Raw genomic sequence first — 21,996 nt, 5'->3', positions numbered from 1 at the left:
GAAGGTGGAAGCTTTGAACGACAAGCTGCTGAGCTCATCCTCTTCAGTGGTATCATGTTTGCAGTCCACAGCATGTGTCAGGTTTGAAAAATCTAAGAAGAGGAAGGTACGGTATGGGTGATTAGATGAGACTCATGTCTCATTTCAACATTAAAAAAAGAGAAACAAACAATGAAAAAGGTCAGTATAAATTTGAGAGACTTGACAGACAATGACTGTGTGTGTTTTCATTCATACACAAATATAAGACACGTGTCTGTATGCAACATTTATTTGGATAAGTCAACACACTTAAAGAGTCATTCAATGTTGTGAAAGACAAAAAACAACATGACAAACATGATTTTGTACAATCAAAGTGACTGGTGACAGCACAGTGTACAGACTTTCAATATGAATTTACACAGAACCAGAATAACACAACACAAAAGATGGACATTAAAAACAAACTCTATTAACATTCACATGAATTACCAGAGGCCTTAGAAACTCCTCGAGATTTTGGATGATCACTACCAGCAGGCCAGACGTTGCAGTTGAACCTCTTATTCTGGTTCCACTTTTCCTTAGTTGTGGTGTAAAGACTTGTAACGAAGTAGCCATTTTTGGTTTTCTGTGGAGGGGAGTCGATGCCATCATAATATCTTCCATTGTTATGTACAGCATCTTCTGACCAGGCGATGTAGTAATCCTGCAGCACTGGACTGGAGACCAGACACACTAGAGTAACTTCAGCTCTGATGTCCTCCTCTGGGAGAATATGGACTACTACATTTGGTTCTGCACCAGCTGAAAAAAATACCAAGTAAATTTAAATTTTAAATCTTTGTTCAGACTCAAGTAATAAGTTTGAACCAAATTTTCCCAGAAAAAAAAAAATACAACAATACAATAACAATACAATATTTATTAACTTACTATCACAAAGACAATTATATTTTAAAAGTTAAACAAATTATTATCATGTCATGTAACTTCTATTATAATAACTTACCTTTAATGATCGTTAGCTCTTGAGTGACTGGTGTCATATCTTCTGTAACAGCAGAACAGCTGACTTTGTTCACATTTTCCCAGTTAGAGAGACTACGGGTCAGAGTGCTGGTTTTGCTTTTAGCACTACTTTCTGTTATAATGTTGTCTGTTACATCGTGTCCATTAATTTGCCAACTTATATTAGTTTTAGACAAATAGTCAGCGTCCTGTACTGTAACGATGCATTTCAGCTCTGCCTGCATGTTGGTGAACATTACTGTGGGACTCGGAGGGCTCAGGGTTACTGTGACAGGAGCTACATGGAAATGCAATAACAGTAATTAGTGTACTTTTTTTATCAGGAGAAGAAGAATAGCAAATGGATAGCAAAGTTACATTTGGAGCAGAAAAGGCCCCTAAACATGACAAGAAGAAAAAGAAAAAAAAAAAGAAACCATAAAAATTCATTCCAGCATTCAATATCTTCTCAGCTTTTATCAGCCAAAAAATAAGCATATAGATATAAAATAGTAACTTACACTTGTCTGGCTGATCTTGGTTGGTAAAAATTACTTTGGTACTCGGAGGGCTCAGGGTTACTGTGACAGGAGCTACATGAAAATGTAATAAAAGTAATCAGTGTCATATTTTATCAGGAGAAGAAGAAAATAAATGTGTTTCCCTTCAGCAGTTCTGGTAGAGATCTCCTGATCTCCACCTGCGGAGCTTGAGGTGGAGGTCCTGCATGATGACAGCAGGAAACACAACAGCTTTCATACCTTAGACCTTCTATAATAAAGACGTGTTGTTTGTAGGATGAAAAGTTGCCTCACCTGCTACGTCTACTGTCTTCTCAGCAGATGTGAAGCACTTATGTTCTGCTCTGCATGTTACTTTCTTCATCTGCTTCCACTGACTCGGGGAAACTGTAACATCACTGATTATATGAGTTGTGTTTGAAGTCGTTGTCACTTTATCACTTGGTGAGACCCTCCCATCCATCAGCCAGGTGATTTTGGCATCAAAGGCAGTGTGGAGCAAACATGTGGCTTTCACCTCAGAGACTGACTTCATTACAGTCTGAAAACTGGGAATCTCCACGTGGATGGAAGGAGGAGCACTTGAACAACCTGACAGAGGAAAATACAAGGTAACAGGATCAGTGAAGAAAGAACAAATTATAAGTAAGGTAAACGAATTTAAGTATTTTCTTGAAACTGATGCACGATGTCGAATGATTCCACATTTAGAGGATCATAAATAAGTAATGAAGACTTTAAATATCAGCGGGGTTGCTGACATGATGTTCTACGTGGATTTTAGGAATTATTTTTTCCTAGTTATTTGTTTTAAAACCACTCAGGTCTAAACTGTAGATCAACTTTACAGAAACACAAACTGCCAGAAAAGCAGTCAATAAACCTTATTATCAGTTCTCCTTACAATAGCGCCATCAGCAGGTAAAACGTTCATAACCAATTATTTTTATGTGATTTTAACTCATTACTTTACAGTTTTAGAGTTAGTTTAATACAAAGCACTGAGCTCCACATTTTAAGTCTTTAATAGGCTCGCCCCAAGATGCAAGCTAAACGTTTTCCCACCATTTCTTTCAAGTTCACATTTTCCTGTGATTAATTAGTCGTGCTGTAGCTGCTGCAAACTGCTACCAGTGAAATTTTATAACATCATGTACCAGTAGCATTTTAAGACTTTTCAAACATGACTGTAAAACTTTCTAAGACAAATTAAGAACGTATTTTACAATAAAATGATATTTTAAAGCCTTGAATGGACCAGAACACACACTTAGCATCAGATATTTGCTTTAAGTGATTCTTCCTTGTGTTTTTACCTGAGCAGAGACTGATGTTCTTTCTGAAATGTTTTCTCAGAGAGCTGTCAGATGCTTCACAGGTGAAAACCTTCCCAGTTTTCCACTCCGTCTGAGGAACCAGTAGCTTACTGGTAACTGCCACATATCCATTTGAATCCATGCTGACGTGTTCAGTTGATGAGGATATCTCCTTTGACTCAGATAACCATTTAATTTGAGGGTTGAAGCCCAATCCAGAGCACAAGAGTTTCTGTTGTCCTGACTCTTCACTGGGGGCCAGAAGGAGTTCCACTGAGGGGTCCACTAAATAAAATGTAGGAAAAACACATGAATGATTCAACCAGTGATATTAATGATCAACAGATGGATTTAACAACACAAAAACTGATCAGTGTTGAAAGAACAGGAAGACAAGTCTCACCAAATATTTTGCTAATGGAATTAGACGTGAAAGGTGTGCTGGAGAGGCCTTGGTACACTGTGCAGGTGAAACTCGTGTCACTAGTCCAGTAACGTTGAGGCACAGAGAAGCTTCTGCTGACTGAATGGTGGCCTGGAGCTTCAGGAAGATCAACATACTGTTTCTCAGACATATCAACTCCATTGGCCTGAAATGTGACGTAAATGTCCTGTGAGGAGAGCTGTGTGATGTCACACTGGAGAGCAGCAGTGTTTCCCTTCAGCAGTTCTGGTAGAGATCTCCTGATCTCCACCTGCGGAGCTTGAGGTGGAGGTCCTGCATGATGACAGCAGGAAACACAACAGCTTTCATGCCTTAGACCTTCTATAATAAAGAAGAGTTGTTTGTAGGATGAAAAGTTGCCTCACCTGCTACGTCTACTGTCTTCTCAGCAGATGTGAAGCACTTATGTTCTGCTCTACATGTTACTTTCTTCATCTGCTTCCACTGACTCAAGGAAACTGTAACATCACTGAATATATGAGTTGTGTTTGAAGTCGTTGTCACTTTATCACTTGGTGAGACCCTCCCATCCATCAGCCAGGTGATTTTGGCATCAAAGGCAGTGTGGAGCAAACATGTGGCTTTCACCTCAGAGACTGACTTCATTACAGTCTGAAAACTGGGAATCTCCACGTGGATGGAAGGAGGAGCACCTAAACAACCTGACAGAGGAAAATACAAGGTAACAGGATCAGTAAAGAAGGACAAATTATAGGTAAGGTGAACAAATTAAAGTATTTTCTTGAAACTGATGCACGATGTCGAATGATTCCACATTTAGAGGATCATAAATAAGTAATGAAGACTTTAAGTATCAGCGGGGTTGCTGACATGATGTTCTACAAATATCCTGTGTAGGTCAAAGAAAGCAAAGTTCCACAGAATTTAGGAATTATTTTTTCCTAGTTATTTGTTTTAAAACCACTCAGGTCTAAATTGTAGATCAACTTTACAGAAACACAAACTGCCAGAAAAGCAGTCAATAAAACCTTATTATCAGTTCTCCTTACAATAGCGCCATCAGCAGGTAATACACTCATAACCAATTATTTTTATGTGATTTTAACTCATTACTTTACAGTTTTAGAGTTAGTTTAATACAAAGCACTGAGCTCCAAATTTTAAGTCTTTAATAGGCTCATCCCAAGATGCAAGCTAAACGTTTTCCCACCATTTCTTTCAAGTTCACATTTTCCTGTGATTAATTAGTCGTGCTGTAGCTGCTGCAAACTGCTACCAGTGAAAGTTTATAACATCATGTACCAGTAGCATTTTAAGACTTTTCAAACATGACTGTAAAACTTTCTAAGACAAATTAAGAACGTATTTTACAATAAAATAAGATTTTAAAGCCTGGAATGGACCAGAACACACACGTATCATCAGATATTTGCTTTAAGTGATTCTTCCTTGTGATTTTACCTGAGCAGAGACTGATGTTCTTTCTGAAATGTTTTCTCAGAGAGCAGTCAGACACTTCACAGGTGAAAACCTTCCCAGTTTTCCACTCCGTCTGAGGAACCAGTAGCTTACTGGTCACTGCCACATATCCATTTGAATCTATGCTGATGTGTTCAGTTGATGAGGATATCTCCTTTGACTCAGATAACCATTTAATTTGAGGGTTAAAGCCCAATCCAGAGCACAAGAGTTTCTGTTGTCCTGACTCTTCACTGGGGGCCAGAAGGAGTTCCACTGAGGGGTCCACTAAATAAAATGTAGGAAAAACACATGAATGATTCAACCAGTGATATTAATGATCAACAGATGGATTTAACAACACAAAAACTGATCAGTGTTGAAAGAACAGGAAGACAAGTCTCACCAAATATTTTGCTAATGGAATTAGACGTGAAAGGTGTGCTGGAGAGGCCTTGGTACACTGTGCAGGTGAAACTCGTGTCACTAGTCCAGTAACGTTGAGGCACAGAGAAGCTTCTGCTGACTGAATGGTGGCCTGGAGCTTCAGGAAGATCAACATACTGTTTCTCAGACATATCAACTCCGTTGGCCTGAAATGTGACGTAAATGTCCTGTGAGGAGAGCTGTGTGATGTCACACTGGAGCGCAGCAGTGTTTCCCTTCAGCAGTTCTGGTAGAGATCTCCTGATCTCCACCTGCGGAGCTTGAGGTGGAGGTCCTGCATGAAGACAGCAGGAAACACAACAGCTTTCATGCCTTAGACCTTCTATAATAAAGACGTGTTGTTTGTAGGAGGAAAAGTTGCCTCACCTGCTACGTCTACTGTCTTCTCAGCAGATGTGAAGCACTTATGTTCTGCTCTACATGTTACTTTCTTCATCTGCTTCCACTGACTCGAGGAAACTGTAACATCACTGAATATATGAGTTGTGTTTGAAGTCGTTGTCACTTTATCACTTGGTGAGACCCTCCCATCCATCAGCCAGGTGATTTTGGCATCAAAGGCAGTGTGGAGCAAACATGTGGCTTTCACCTCAGAGACTGACTTCATTACAGTCTGAAAACTGGGAATCTCCACGTGGATGGAAGGAGGAGCACTTGAACAACCTGACAGAGGAAAATACAAGGTAACAGGATCAGTGAAGAAAGAACAAATTATAAGTAAGGTAAACGAATTTAAGTATTTTCTTGAAACTGATGCACGATGTCGAATGATTCCACATTTAGAGGATCATAAATAAGTAATGAAGACTTTAAATATCAGCGGGGTTGCTGACATGATGTTCTACGTGGATTTTAGGAATTATTTTTTCCTAGTTATTTGTTTTAAAACCACTCAGGTCTAAACTGTAGATCAACTTTACAGAAACACAAACTGCCAGAAAAGCAGTCAATAAACCTTATTATCAGTTCTCCTTACAATAGCGCCATCAGCAGGTAAAACGTTCATAACCAATTATTTTTATGTGATTTTAACTCATTACTTTACAGTTTTAGAGTTAGTTTAATACAAAGCACTGAGCTCCACATTTTAAGTCTTTAATAGGCTCGCCCCAAGATGCAAGCTAAACGTTTTCCCACCATTTCTTTCAAGTTCACATTTTCCTGTGATTAATTAGTCGTGCTGTAGCTGCTGCAAACTGCTACCAGTGAAATTTTATAACATCATGTACCAGTAGCATTTTAAGACTTTTCAAACATGACTGTAAAACTTTCTAAGACAAATTAAGAACGTATTTTACAATAAAATGATATTTTAAAGCCTTGAATGGACCAGAACACACACTTAGCATCAGATATTTGCTTTAAGTGATTCTTCCTTGTGTTTTTACCTGAGCAGAGACTGATGTTCTTTCTGAAATGTTTTCTCAGAGAGCTGTCAGATGCTTCACAGGTGAAAACCTTCCCAGTTTTCCACTCCGTCTGAGGAACCAGTAGCTTACTGGTAACTGCCACATATCCATTTGAATCCATGCTGACGTGTTCAGTTGATGAGGATATCTCCTTTGACTCAGATAACCATTTAATTTGAGGGTTGAAGCCCAATCCAGAGCACAAGAGTTTCTGTTGTCCTGACTCTTCACTGGGGGCCAGAAGGAGTTCCACTGAGGGGTCCACTAAATAAAATGTAGGAAAAACACATGAATGATTCAACCAGTGATATTAATGATCAACAGATGGATTTAACAACACAAAAACTGATCAGTGTTGAAAGAACAGGAAGACAAGTCTCACCAAATATTTTGCTAATGGAATTAGACGTGAAAGGTGTGCTGGAGAGGCCTTGGTACACTGTGCAGGTGAAACTCGTGTCACTAGTCCAGTAACGTTGAGGCACAGAGAAGCTTCTGCTGACTGAATGGTGGCCTGGAGCTTCAGGAAGATCAACATACTGTTTCTCAGACATATCAACTCCATTGGCCTGAAATGTGACGTAAATGTCCTGTGAGGAGAGCTGTGTGATGTCACACTGGAGAGCAGCAGTGTTTCCCTTCAGCAGTTCTGGTAGAGATCTCCTGATCTCCACCTGCGGAGCTTGAGGTGGAGGTCCTGCATGATGACAGCAGGAAACACAACAGCTTTCATGCCTTAGACCTTCTATAATAAAGAAGAGTTGTTTGTAGGATGAAAAGTTGCCTCACCTGCTACGTCTACTGTCTTCTCAGCAGATGTGAAGCACTTATGTTCTGCTCTACATGTTACTTTCTTCATCTGCTTCCACTGACTCAAGGAAACTGTAACATCACTGAATATATGAGTTGTGTTTGAAGTCGTTGTCACTTTATCACTTGGTGAGACCCTCCCATCCATCAGCCAGGTGATTTTGGCATCAAAGGCAGTGTGGAGCAAACATGTGGCTTTCACCTCAGAGACTGACTTCATTACAGTCTGAAAACTGGGAATCTCCACGTGGATGGAAGGAGGAGCACCTAAACAACCTGACAGAGGAAAATACAAGGTAACAGGATCAGTAAAGAAGGACAAATTATAGGTAAGGTGAACAAATTAAAGTATTTTCTTGAAACTGATGCACGATGTCGAATGATTCCACATTTAGAGGATCATAAATAAGTAATGAAGACTTTAAGTATCAGCGGGGTTGCTGACATGATGTTCTACAAATATCCTGTGTAGGTCAAAGAAAGCAAAGTTCCACAGAATTTAGGAATCATTTTTTCCTAGTTATTTGTTTTAAAACCACTCAGGTCTAAATTGTAGATCAACTTTACAGAAACACAAACTGCCAGAAAAGCAGTCAATAAAACCTTATTATCAGTTCTCCTTACAATAGCGCCATCAGCAGGTAATACACTCATAACCAATTATTTTTATGTGATTTTAACTCATTACTTTACAGTTTTAGAGTTAGTTTAATACAAAGCACTGAGCTCCAAATTTTAAGTCTTTAATAGGCTCATCCCAAGATGCAAGCTAAACGTTTTCCCACCATTTCTTTCAAGTTCACATTTTCCTGTGATTAATTAGTCGTGCTGTAGCTGCTGCAAACTGCTACCAGTGAAAGCTTAACATCATGTACCAGTAGCATTTTAAGACTTTTCAAACATGACTGTAAAACTTTCTAAGACAAATTAAGAACGTATTTTACAATAAAATAAGATTTTAAAGCCTGGAATGGACCAGAACACACACGTATCATCAGATATTTGCTTTAAGTGATTCTTCCTTGTGATTTTACCTGAGCAGAGACTGATGTTCTTTCTGAAATGTTTTCTCAGAGAGCAGTCAGACACTTCACAGGTGAAAACCTTCCCAGTTTTCCACTCCGTCTGAGGAACCAGTAGCTTACTGGTCACTGCCACATATCCATTTGAATCTATGCTGATGTGTTCAGTTGATGAGGATATCTCCTTTGACTCAGATAACCATTTAATTTGAGGGTTAAAGCCCAATCCAGAGCACAAGAGTTTCTGTTGTCCTGACTCTTCACTGGGGGCCAGAAGGAGTTCCACTGAGGGGTCCACTAAATAAAATGTAGGAAAAACACATGAATGATTCAACCAGTGATATTAATGATCAACAGATGGATTTAACAACACAAAAACTGATCAGTGTTGAAAGAACAGGAAGACAAGTCTCACCAAATATTTTGCTAATGGAATTAGACGTGAAAGGTGTGCTGGAGAGGCCTTGGTACACTGTGCAGGTGAAACTCGTGTCACTAGTCCAGTAACGTTGAGGCACAGAGAAGCTTCTGCTGACTGAATGGTGGCCTGGAGCTTCAGGAAGATCAACATACTGTTTCTCAGACATATCAACTCCGTTGGCCTGAAATGTGACGTAAATGTCCTGTGAGGAGAGCTGTGTGATGTCACACTGGAGCGCAGCAGTGTTTCCCTTCAGCAGTTCTGGTAGAGATCTCCTGATCTCCACCTGCGGAGCTTGAGGTGGAGGTCCTGCATGAAGACAGCAGGAAACACAACAGCTTTCATGCCTTAGACCTTCTATAATAAAGACGTGTTGTTTGTAGGAGGAAAAGTTGCCTCACCTGCTACGTCTACTGTCTTCTCAGCAGATGTGAAGCACTTATGTTCTGCTCTACATGTTACTTTCTTCATCTGCTTCCACTGACTCGAGGAAACTGTAACATCACTGAATATATGAGTTGTGTTTGAAGTCGTTGTCACTTTATCACTTGGTGAGACCCTCCCATCCATCAGCCAGGTGATTTTGGCATCAAAGGCAGTGTGGAGCGAACATGTGGCTTTCACCTCAGAGACTGACTTCATTACAGTCTGAAAACTGGGAATCTCCACGTGGATGGAAGGAGAGTTTCTTCCATAAACTGCAGAAAATATGGGTTGTCTCACACTTTATTCTTATCTCAGTTTTACAGTTCATTGTTGTATCTGTTTTTTGTTATGACATGATAGATGCTGGTAATTATGTGCTTTGTTTCACATACTTACTGTGACAAATACTTGTTGCCTTTTTAAATGTAATGTCTTTGTGAACCGCCTTGCAAGTAAAACTTGAACCATTTTCCCACTCGTCCTGGCTTGGCTGGATCTCAGTGGTTAAACTGTAGGTTTTCTCCTCTCCGTCCATACTCTGCAACATCCTTTCAATCGGTTTAATATGAGCTAGATGCACATCGTTCTGTTGCCACTCCACTCTCAACGCTTTGGGGAAGAAGCCACTTAGGGTACAGATGAGTGTGACTTGTGAGGCCCTCAAATCACTGTCCCATACAGGGTACAGTGTGATTTTTGGAGAGAAAACCTTCATTCCTGTGACAGAAAAAAGTTGCATTTACATGTTTCATTCATGGTAGGATTAGGGATTTCTTTAAAGTATAAAAATAATAATAACAATAAAACTAAACTAAATTAAACAACAAAAGACAAAGAATTTTATTCATACATACCTTCTGATTTAATAAGAAATGTTTTGCAAAGTTTCAATCCTAAGTGCAGTTTGTTTGAATTTAGGCCAGATGGCAGAGTTGTACTTTTACATTGAACAGTTTTGTAGAGTCTTGCAAAAACGAGGCTGAATGTCAGTTGCACAGATGTTGAGCTTGACAGGGCAGAGCGATTGGGGAAAGCAGAGAGCGGAAGCCTTGTATAACACCCAGGTCCCCAAAAAGGTCCAAATTACAGAAGTGAAACAAAGCAAGAGCAACAGAGCATCACAGACACCAGGTGCAAGGTGGGGTTATTCCAGTAAAAGAAACAGAGAGAATATTTAAATATCTCATGTCAGTTTACATAAGCTACGCATACGACTTCTTCTCATGACTTTGCCAAAGGTTTTTGTTCACAAGTCTTTTAATAACAGACTGAAAGAGTAACCGACTGTGAAATCTCCCAATTTCCATACTGGGCTGAACGTGGGCTGTTGAGTCCAGGTGCTGCTGGTGTGATGAGCATAACATCATGAAACATAAGATACACAGTGTGAAGTTAAAACAATACTATTTATTGAAGAAAGTAAAACTACAAATATAAACAGCTTCAAAATGTTGCAAAAGAAAAAAATATCAGAGGAGCACATTAATTCTTATCTTCATTCAACAGCTTAAAAGAGTAAAAATAAACTCTCAGAATCAGAAGAAAAGAGGAGTAGCAGTTCTTATTACTTACATTATATATCTGATATATAAAACAAAATAATTTGAATTTTTTACTTCTTTTTTCTACACATCTTGCTTCATTTGATCTGAAAAGAAATCTAGAGGCTGTACAGGTCAGTTTGTGATATTCTGGTTCAGACTGTGTCAGACTCTGACCGTCATCACATGTCCAACCAGTAGATTTAAATTGCTGACATTAAGTTGGTTGCACAAATGTAAGATTTTCAGATGAATAAAGCTAAATGTTAACAACAGCAGAGCAGTTCTACTATCCAGCACGTTAATCTGAGTGTCCACTGATCTAAAGTTTTGCCCCCTCCCCAGCTGCAGCCTATTTTTTTTTTTTCCTAAATCATTTGTATGTCCAAAGGTCGTTCATAGCTTTGAAATTTAAGATGGAATAACAAAATAAATAAATAAATTAAAATTAATTTAAATTGAACATTAGGCTCCTAAAAACAGATAGTTACGGCCCTGCTTTAAAAGCCATCCACCTGCTGCTCTGCGGTCTCATGAGCTGGTGAATTATAGACACATGTCGGAGATAATTTTTCTTCAACCCGGCAGAGTGGAAACACCCAACGTCCTACAGGTGAAGTCAGTTCCCACAGGTGATGTATTCATCACACAAAGTCAATATATAAATATAAATATATATATATATATATATATATATATATATATATATATATATATATATATATATATATATTAGTGATGGGCATGTTAATCGCGCGTTAATGCAATGCTTAATGAACGCCGTTAATTTATTTATTCGCGCGTTAATTTTTTTTTTTCTTTTTTTTTTTGCTGGCTGTTGTCTTTGATGACAGAAACATGGCGTCTCTGTCTCTCTCCCCTGCTGCAGCGGTGCGCCTGATGTAATCAGAAGAGAGCGGGTTCATTTAAATGAAGGGAAGTTTTCTGAAGAACAAAAAAAGAACTGAAGTTTCTCTTTGTCAAAATGCATGCGGATGGACAGAACATCGTAATTTTTGTACAGGAAACATATTTTTTGGACTTTACGTAAATGCTCTTTAAATAATTTGTTGTCGTAACTGTGTTTGTTGGTGATAGAAATGGTTTTACTGAGCTGGTAGCTGAGATTCTGGACTTTCTGTGGATACCACACATGTTTATAGTTACATCTACAGACCTGACGCTACACCTGGAAATGAGATGTTAACCCTTAACTCCCGGTAGCGGAGGCTGCAGGTGCAGTTAAGTTAAACATAGAATGGAATAGAATAGAATAGAATAGAATAGAATAGAATAGAATAGAATAGAATAGAAATACTTTATTAATCCCTTCAGAGAGCCCTCAGGGAAATTTGGGTTAGATTAATTAATTAAAGTTTAGAGAATTTATAGGCCAGAAATCTGGATAATGAAGCACTGAAGGTGCATGGATGGAAGTTATTGTGCATATTGTGAATATTTCTCTCTCCTCACCATCTAGAAGCTGTGAGATTCAAATCCTGCTTTCTGTCTGTTCACCTGATGCTGATATTCATCACATATAGTTCCTTCTGTGTTTAGAAGGAAGCAGCTTCACAGCTTTAAATTCATCCTGCTGACTTTTTACATTTTAGTTAGTAAATCCTGAACATTTCATCCTTCTTTCTCATAAATATTTGATTTTATAAATATATGAAGAAATATTTTACCTGTTGGTGTTTAAAGAGAAAACTGCTGCTAAACCTGTTTATGTGTTTAGTGCAGGGGTCTGCAGCCTTTCCAATTCAAAGAGCCATTTTTCCTCAGCCAGCTAAATAGAACTCTTTTAGAGCTGCAAATGTTACCAGACTTTTCAAAAAGGCCTCTTAATATATATTTTTAATAAAGAGCCACCATAGGATATTTGTAATATTTGAAGAACCACATTTTTATTTCCATTTTTAAGGTTTTAAAATAAAGAAAAACATAAAACTTTATAAAAAAAAAGGATAGACAGACTTTCTTCTAAGGGATGTGGATATTTGTGGAAAATTATGTAAAAGGAAAAAAAAAGTCCCTGGTTTCCAACCTAATGACAAGAAAGATAGATTTAAAAAAATATATATTTTAGCCATGTATTTAGAGGCATTGTGAAAGGTCCAGAGAGACACTTGCAGCTCCAGAGTCGCAGGTTAGAGACCCCTGATGTAATGTTTGTAAACAAAAACTTACTGCATTTTCTTTTTTTAGCTGTAAGCCTTCTTTTAAAGGAAAGAGACATTTTGCGTGTAACAATGCAATTAGTCGCAGCATGTCATGCGATTAATCGCGATTAAAAAATTTTAATCGTTGCCCAGCACTAATGGACTGGACTGACTGAGAGTAGAAGTTCCTGCTGCCACCTTTAGTTTCAGTAGCAACCCATTCCAGTCCTTTTCTAGGAGTCTGTCTGATCCAGTCCATCCACCAGCTGTTAAATGACAGACCAGAGGTTGTACATGTCAGCTTGTGGGACTCACCTGGTCTTAAAACCACTGCTTCAGATTGTGTCAGAGTTTGTCCATTGGCACCTGTAAAAATAAAAATAAATAAATAAGTTAAAAAAAAATATATATATATATGTATTATGTTGGTATAACTGAAAATTGATGAGATCAGTGAGGATCTTCACCTGCCCAGCAGATAGATAAAAGCAGCATTCCTGTCCTGTAACCCAACATGTTGAACCGTGAGTCAACTGATCTGTTATCTTCTGATCTGAGTTGTTCTCCCTCAGATGGTGGGACTAATAGTGGTGTTTATAAAGAAAAAAAGACTGCAGAGACGTCCCTCTGCAGGCTGAAAAAGGGAACTGTTTTGACCATGTATGAGTGCTACAATAACATGAAAATATATAAACTACAGAAACAAAAAGACATCTCAAAAGTGCAGAGTCATGGTTTTAGCATTAAAGAAATGTTTCTAAATTACAGGCTGTTTTATCTTTTAATGACACAGAGACCATTTTACACACCGTTATCTCCTCATGCTACTACTACTACACATGCTAACTACTTCTGATTCCTGAACAGCAAGACAAGCTGGGAAGAGAATAAATGAAAATGAAAGTTAGTAGAAATTCACCTCCATTATTAAATGAAGTGAAACACATTGAAGAGTTTAGTCTGAGTTGAGGAGCTGTGTGTATTTATAGTTGTGTATTTCTATCACAGCTGCTAAACGACAGATAACCATCAGTGTTACTAAATTCACCACCAACCTGAATGTATTTGTGGAAACATATTTTTTTTTATATATTTTTTGGTCTTTCCTTACTCTAGCACACAGATTTTATTTATTTCCTTTTTTTCTGATTCAGATCATGACAATGAAAGTAGCAGCAACAGCAGGTTTTTGTTGGTTGCTGGCAGTGCTTTAAGTGGAAGAAAATAAAATGACTTGCTGTCAGTTTGTCATACAATACAAACATGGGACAAAAACCTGGGTGATACTTATATGTAGATCTATAAATCGATCTGTAGATCAATAGTTTTATTGCATAGAAATGACAAAGAACAAACTAACAAAGCAAATTCTAAATCAAATACACATTTGCCAAATTCAAAGTGTCATGGAGACACTTTTATTAACTTGACTTAACCTCATGGCATTAAAATGGACATTAAAAATAAAAATGAAAAGTAAATAGATAAAGTAAAATTTCCTTAAAAACATAAAGAAGTGATAAGTCCCATTTAGACTTATTTAGTTTATTAACGGACTTATTTAACAGCGTATTACAGTTTTTCTCTGTGAAATATATTTTTTCTTTATTAGAATTTGGCCTGGTCCATGCCACTTTAGCAATATTATCTTTTCTTTTATCTGAAAATAATCTTCAAAAACACAAATGCTGACCAGCCACACTGAGTGTCAGCTTAAACATGTTAAATATCAAATTGGAAAATCAGATAATGTGAATTGTAATACAGAAATATCTGAAATGCAAAATGTCATCAGGCCTGAACTTGAGGACAACAAAAACAAGCGGAGTCCACTTCTATCATGTAGGGTTAGATATATAGATGGACAGGAGATGGCAAAGGCTGAAAGAGAAAGCAAAAATAAGCAGTAAAACATTAGCTGTGAATGTGAAGAAATTTCATTAATCAGGAATGTGTAAGTCCCATTTTTAGTACTTTAAATAATTACACATACACTTTTACACATACTCTAATTTACTTTTTTTTTCTTTTCTTTTTTTTTTTTTAACTTGTCCTGTCCAGCATCATAGCAAGCAAAATGATAATCTGGTTGCTGTATCGTGCTGAAAAATTTGCTCTACCAAGGGAAGGCCTATGGGTAAGGCTCCTCTTGATAATGTGATTAATTTATTTATTTATTTACTTTGAATCACGGAATCTATGTAATCTTGCTGGACCTGACTGGAGGGGACAGAAAAAGATGGAAAATAGCAAAAAGAGCAAAAGGGAAAGAAGAAAGAAGACAAAAAGATCACAGACAGAAGGAAACGACCCTTCAATCCACACCATCACCAGACAACAAACTGTTACATCTGTACATGAACACACCAGAAAATGTCCTACAACTTTTACAAAAAAAAAAACAGAGCCGCTAGTCATTAAGAGTTCTTAACAATAACCGAATCACGGAGACATATCATGAAAGTAGCACAACAACGACCACATCCTAACTCACAGTAAAAAACCAGAAGAATTTTTTCTTAGTATATAAACCCACTAGACAACTCAGATACTGTGTCAGCATGCAGAGCATGAGGAATAAGGAGTGATCAGTGATGAAGAGTGGTGAGTGAGATCATGCACATCGTTTTAATGTTTAAATTAAATAAATAAACTAAAATGGAGCTCAGTTACTGTTTAGATGACGAATGAAACAGTAGTGAAAAAATCTGAGATGTAGTTAAAAAATTAACATTTATTTAATATTGATCTTCAAGTTATTTAATTTGGTTTCAGTGTGAGACATCAACATAAGTTAAATATTCATGGCTGATGAAGCTTCAATGTTGATTCAGTTAGATTTTACTATCCGGCCTGTTTCTGAACCACAGAGACGATACGAGTAATAAAACCCAAATGCAGGACTATCAGGTAAGAAGGCAGGTGGATTTAGGAGTTTGTTTTTTTATGAAATGAAAAGAAATCATTGCAACGGCAGAATATACAGAACTAAAACTACACTGTTAAAACCACAACTACTAATTTGTTACTTTAACATGTCTTTCTGAGTTAGGAGAGCAAATAGTTTTAAAAAGAGCTGAGCTGACTCAAAATGCAAAGTTTATAAATCGTTCGTGCACTAACCTCTAATGTTCATTTTACAGTTTCCATAAAATGTTGTAGAGTTAAGATGAATTTACATATCCTAAAATTAGGTTACAGAGTTCGAAAATCCCCCCTCCTTACAGTGTTTGGCGATAGCAGGAAAAGTAGCCTACTGCGTTGAAATAATTAGCAAGTATCACTAAGGAACTAGATCATAATTTTTCACACCATTGCGTGGCTTCTAGCTTATCAGTTTTTCTATCAGTGTTAATAGACACATGAATGTAAAATTTGTAACGACTGAGTTGGAAAGATGATGATGATAATGACAGAGAGAACCGTTATGCAGAGGAATCTACACCTTAATCACTCCGCTGAAGTGCAGAGGTTTGTTTAATGGACGGCAGCGATTTCTTTCTTCTTCTTTTTATTATTATTATTATTATTATTATTATTATTATTATTATTATTATTATTGTAGTTCAGTGAGCGTTTAAACATAGTAAATTGTTGTCTTCAGATGGTTGTTTCCCCCATCTGTCTTTAAAACAGAAGCATTGAGGCCCCTTCTGAATAAGAGTCATTTAGACTCAACTATTTTTAGTAATTACTGACCTCTGCTTTCTTTTTGCGTGTGTACGCATGTGTAAAGTGTTTGAAAGAGAATCAAAAATATTTTTAAATGCCTTGTTTTTTTATATGCATAAACTTCTTTTTTACTATGTAAAGCACTTCATATTGCTTTGTGGCACGTAAAGCGCTTTTTAAATAAAATATTACTTGATTTGAATATTTTTATTCTATTTATTTTAGACAACTGATGTACTTCCCTACAGGAAGGCCACGGCTCTTGGAGACCTACTTTTACCTAAAGGAGAAGGCTGAAGGCTGAAGACATGTCTGGTAAGATCTATTGCTATTGCCACCAAACTGACTATGGTTTCATAGAGTATCATAATGGTTACAGAACCTGATCATGTTGTTACTGCTTTTTTAATACTGTCAAAGGAATACTATGAAGGTAAAAATGTGCCAAAATGAACAAACCTGTAGATTTGATGTGAAAACTTGTAGAATAAAATGTGAGAAGTTGTGCGCCATAGCGATAGCTGCCAAGAGGTCCGACAAGAGAAACTCTGGAGACGTTGGTCTCACGACCGTTCACTCTGATTGGTTAAGCCCCGACCCCCCCCCCCCCCCCCCCCCCCCCCCCCCCCTCCCCTCCTCCTCTGCTCTCACATCTTCAGACACAAGTTAGTTTTGGCACAAATATCTCGCAAGGAATGAGCCAAAAGTCAGGCCACAGTTTTATCACGCTGTGACTCGCGAGAGCACATTTGTGACTTGCAGCAGCAGATTCAGGAAGTTGTAATCGCGAAGTTGAGGTTGTAAAGCAAAATGAACACTTGAAAAAAAATTTAATTACAAGTAAACTATGGAAGATAATTTGTCAGATGGACTATTTTTTCTCTGTAACTTCAAATTCAGTTCACGTGTGTGAGTTTTCTTTACAGCAGATAATTTTGACATACAAGTTCAGATTTTTGATGCACAACTTCTCACATTTTATTCTACAAGTTTTCACATCAAATCTACAAGTTTGTTCATTTTGGCACATTTTTACCTTCATAGAATACAGTCACCGATCTTTACATTATGAATATTCTGTACTGAGGGAATACCTTTGTGAAGCCTACTACTGTTCTCATGGAAGCTGCTTTGTGTAGTGTCCTTAATACTTCTTATATTTCTTCATTTTATGTACCTGTGATTCCAGTGCTTTGGAATATTAGGAACTGGCCTTTGAGTGAAACAGGTTTCTCAGTTTTGGCCTCTAAACCTCTCTGTATATGCCTTTTGAAAAGATGCCACACTTGCCAACAAAACACTTGTACCCCTTCTGTTCATGACAGAAAACCCAAAATGGTCACTGACATAACTTCAAAAGAAAAATAGTTGATTAAAAGGTGACGTTACTTTGAAATTGTGCTTCAACAGAAAAATTTAAAAATCACAAAAAAAATGAGACTTCTTTGGCCCATACTCAAACTGCTCCAGTTGTCTCAAGTTTGAATGGCTTCTTCTCCAAACTGCATGTTTCAGCTCACAGATGTTTAACAGATTTTAGGTCCAGGTTCAGTGAAGGCCACCTTAGAATAGCCCAATGTTTTATTCTGATCCATTCTTGGCTGTTTTCGGCTGTGGTTTAGTTAACTGTCCTGCTGGAGGATCTGTGACCTCGTGCTTTCTGTCTTCCATGTTGAGTGTAATACACACTATGGGCCAGTTGTTCAAATGTAATCTGATCAGATTTTGTTTATTGTATTGGATCAAATCTTAAAAATGGTTTGTTCAAAAGGGAAAGAAGGATTCTAAAATTGGATTGGATTATGTAATTCAGTCCTAGTTATGATCTGGATAAAGGCTTCAGTTTGTGTTGTTCAAAACCTTTTAGACGGATTTGAATAACTTTTATGTAAGAAAACAGGATTATCCTGATCCCAAGTGGGGGTTGGATTTCAAGGTGGATTTCAGGAAGAAAATGTGGTAAAACATTAAATTTGATCAAATAATACTTTTTTTTTTATTCTGTGCATATTCTTATACTTATATTTTGCTCTTGACTTGTTCACCTGTTACAGTGACAATGTAGACCTATTAAGGCCTTCAGCGCAGTAAAGCAAAAAATTTAAACATAACATGATCTTGTCCCCATCAAATAGACCTAACAAAGAAATTTCAAAAACAAACACAAAAAAAAATAATCAATTTCCCTGCCATTCACTGCATGATCAGAGAAGAACCTGTCAACATGTCCAGTCAGTCCCTTATTCTGACAGAAAGCCGGATGATGGTCCAGTTCCTCCACACGGGCCTCAGGTGCATAACTAGCATCGTCACAGAGAGGGACATGCAGACTTTTTATTTAAGATGTTTTTAAAATATCCAATGTAGTTGATAATGAATTTGTATTTAATTTGTTGTGGCTCAGATGAGAAGCTACAAAATTATAATTTTTTTTTAGTCCCATAATGAAAAACACTTAAAGTGACCCCATATTGGCTCTTCTACCTGCTGTTCTTTACATACCTGGTAGTCCATGTTGTTTTAAGTTCTGGTAATCAGGATTTGGTAATCTTGAAAACCAGAAATCTGGATCAGGGTGATCCAGTCCAATGCTGCTTTAAAAATCCGGCATAAGAGTAAGACAGATTACCAGATCCTGGATAGCAAAAAGTGGGATTCTCAAATGTGGATAATTTTGACCCAGATTAAATCTTTTGAACAACTGGACCTATGATACCAAACAGCACACATTGACAAATTTAAACCTTTTTAAATATGCAGTAAGCAGTATGTCAGTGTGCATATTTCTTTGGTCTAATAAAACTGTATTTTGCATATTTTGAAATTCTTATTCTTCTCTGCAGGACACTGACCTGGAGGAATTGTCGGTTAAAGGCTTGAAACTAGATATACTCACTGAAGTGGTTGAAGATTATGTTGTCAACTCTGCTCCAACTACAAGAAGCATTGCCTTGGTTATCGAGGAGCAGATTGTCGTAGATGACATCAGCGACTTGCCTACAGCATTTGCTCTTCTCTTTGGCCTCACATATGCTCTGAACTTGGACTATCCTAAGGACCTTAAGTACACTTTTGAGGCAGTTCAGAAGGTGTTCATGAACTTGGGTACCCACTGCTCAGCCAGGGTTCAGGCCCTAAAGAACAATTTGCTGAAGTAGCCCGTTTTGATGATACCAGTGATGTGCTGCACTGGTAAGTGCTGACCAGATTGTTCACTAGCTTACTTTTAAAAACTTTACTAAGTTGTTATACAATTCAGACATAGCATCACTGGAGTTATTGTTTGACACTTGTTTGTTCTAAATGCAATAATCAAAAAATGTTATTGATGAATGCTGATGAAAGGATGACAAAAATGCTCTTTTTCTTTATTCAAAGTTGATGTTGGCAGCTGTTTTCTTAAAAGGTTATATTTATATTTTGTAAAAGGTGCAAGCTGGGATAATAGGAGGGTCTTTGGAAAAGCAGTACAGCATTTTCATAAGAAACAATAAACATTGAAATAGAAATATAGATTGCTGAATCTAATTTCAAATTCAATAATTAAATCATACAATAAAAACATTCTTTTCCAAAGTGTTTTGTATATAAAACATTAGTGATTGCTTTTTCCACTTCTGTTTTCTATTCTCTGCATTTTCAAATCCTTTTTGCAGTTGCATGTCCTTGATGGTTTTCCCTTCATTTATCTTTGGGGCCTTGAGCAGTGAAAACCAAGTTAAACCAATCACAGCTGCTCCTTAACTGTAACCAGCTCTCTTAATGGTTAGACGCCACACTTGTGCCTCTGTCTTGCATCTCCGATTTGGTGAAGTAACAGCTTGCTAACAGCTCACTAACTACGTTACCGATGTTGATATGCAGGAGACTGTTGCAGATAAGTGAAAACTTTAAAGAATCTATCCAGCATACAGAATATGAATTTCTCTAAAGTTTGAGAAGGTCACTTTGCAAATTTATATTTTTATTGTATGAATTATTAAATTTGAAATTATATTAAGCAATCTATATTTTTATTTCACAATTTATTACACCTTATGAAAATGCTGTATTGTTTTTCCAAAGACCCCCTTGGTCCTCCACAGGATAAATGCTACTGAGTGTAAAAAAAATTTACAGTTTTTTGGGGGGTGGGGTAAGGGGTTTAACAATCCAATAATGCACCTTTCATTCACTTAATAGTTGACTATTTTTTTATTCATTTATAGAGTCATTGAAACAAGTTTGTTTTCTGTAATTTATTTAGTTTGTCATTAGTTTGATTATTGCTGTTATTTGTAACAAGAAATCAAATTATTTGACAACTCCATTAGTTTTTATTCTCTTTTAAAAGGTGGCATTTGTTTTTAACAATACTGAAAAATATACATCTTCATATGTTCATGTTACCACTTTAACTTGGAACATTTCATGTAAACTGCTGTTCAATTTATCTGAATAAATTATTATTATGAAGGGGTATTTGGATTCTTAATTACAGACTTCACAACTAAAGAATGAGAAGTTCAGCTAACTTAAAAAAGTAAGGCAACCAGCTGCAAAGCGTTTTTGAGTAAACTCAACAAACAGGCGTGTGTCGAATCAACCTACATCAAGAGGGTAAATGTAAGTTGAAAAATAAGTTGGGCAAACTCAAAACTACTCTTCAAACATATTCACACTGTGAAGTTAAGCCAACTTGTGTTCACAAGTTGGCTCAACTTTTTTAAGTGTATTTTCAACTGAACAACTTGAGTTGTTTCAGCTCAAAGATATGAGTAGACTGGACTTGCCATCTTAAGTTTATTGAACTTAATATTATGCATTGATTTACCTTCTTAATTTAGGTTCACACAATGCAAAAGTCCTTAGTTGAGTTTACTCAAAAACGCTTTGCAGCTGGTTGCCTTACTTTTTTAAGTTCAGTCAACTTTTCTTTTCTTACAGTGTATAAATATAGACAGAATAAAAGCAGGAAGGTATCTTGTCCTTAGTTTAACTCTGTGTGGGTGGAGGTCTTCCTGGTAAAGTCTCCACAAAGCAGAGAAAAGACAAAGAGCAGAGTCGGATCACTAAAATACTCAATACAGCACAAAGTTCACTACATGCACTCTGATCACCTTCATATCAAACACACTCGTCACCTCATGGCAGCAGCTGGACCACATGAAGTGAAGATGTGAAATAAAATTATTTGGCAACTTGTTTAATTTTTAAAGGGTGAGTTCTTTATGAGTGCTGTCAGAAAAGAAAGAATATATATGTATATATATATATATATATATATATATATATATATATATATATATATATATATATATATATGTATAGTTGTTTCTTTAATTTTTATACACTTTCTATATAAATAAATATTATAATCTAACATATATAGTACATCCATCCATGAAGAAAG

The 21,996-nt window shown here is 36.9% G+C and overlaps 1 protein-coding gene across 1 annotated transcript; it reads right to left on the bottom strand.

Annotated features, from left to right (window-relative positions):
- Nucleotides 1–261: 261 nt before the first annotated feature.
- LOC121655976 (obscurin-like) lies at nt 262–13,472 on the bottom strand. The gene is made up of 19 exons (XM_042010934.1): nt 13,400–13,472; nt 13,248–13,298; nt 9,626–9,946; nt 9,205–9,501; nt 8,798–9,112; nt 8,395–8,679; nt 7,340–7,636; nt 6,933–7,247; nt 6,530–6,814; nt 5,508–5,804; nt 5,101–5,415; nt 4,698–4,982; nt 3,641–3,937; nt 3,234–3,548; nt 2,831–3,115; nt 1,809–2,105; nt 1,515–1,586; nt 995–1,291; nt 262–789 (listed from the first exon to the last, which is right to left on the bottom strand). Exons 1-19 carry the CDS (start codon nt 13,446–13,448, stop codon nt 455–457), a joined length of 5,010 nt encoding a protein of 1,669 aa, XP_041866868.1. The 5' UTR covers nt 13,449–13,472; the 3' UTR covers nt 262–454.
- Nucleotides 13,473–21,996: the final 8,524 nt, after the last annotated feature.

This window comes from Melanotaenia boesemani, chromosome 2, assembly GCF_017639745.1.
Source record: "Melanotaenia boesemani isolate fMelBoe1 chromosome 2, fMelBoe1.pri, whole genome shotgun sequence".
NCBI classification, from domain to species: domain Eukaryota; kingdom Metazoa; phylum Chordata; class Actinopteri; order Atheriniformes; family Melanotaeniidae; genus Melanotaenia; species Melanotaenia boesemani.
The sequence above is the reverse complement of the archived record's forward strand: the minus strand, read 5'-3'. Positions and strand labels throughout refer to the sequence as shown.

Bases quoted from the DNA above. Each gene is read 5' to 3' on its own strand.
- LOC121655976 (XM_042010934.1), bottom strand. From the start codon at position 13,448: ATGTTGGGTTACAGGACAGGAATGCTGCTTTTATCTATCTGCTGGGCA. The intron at 7,248-7,339 runs GTGAGGCAACTT...GTCATCATGCAG, and splicing joins GAAGACAGTAGACGTAGCAG to GACCTCCACCTCAAGCTCCG. The intron at 790-994 runs GTAAGTTATTAT...TATTTTTTTCAG, and splicing joins AGAGCTAACGATCATTAAAG to CTGGTGCAGAACCAAATGTA.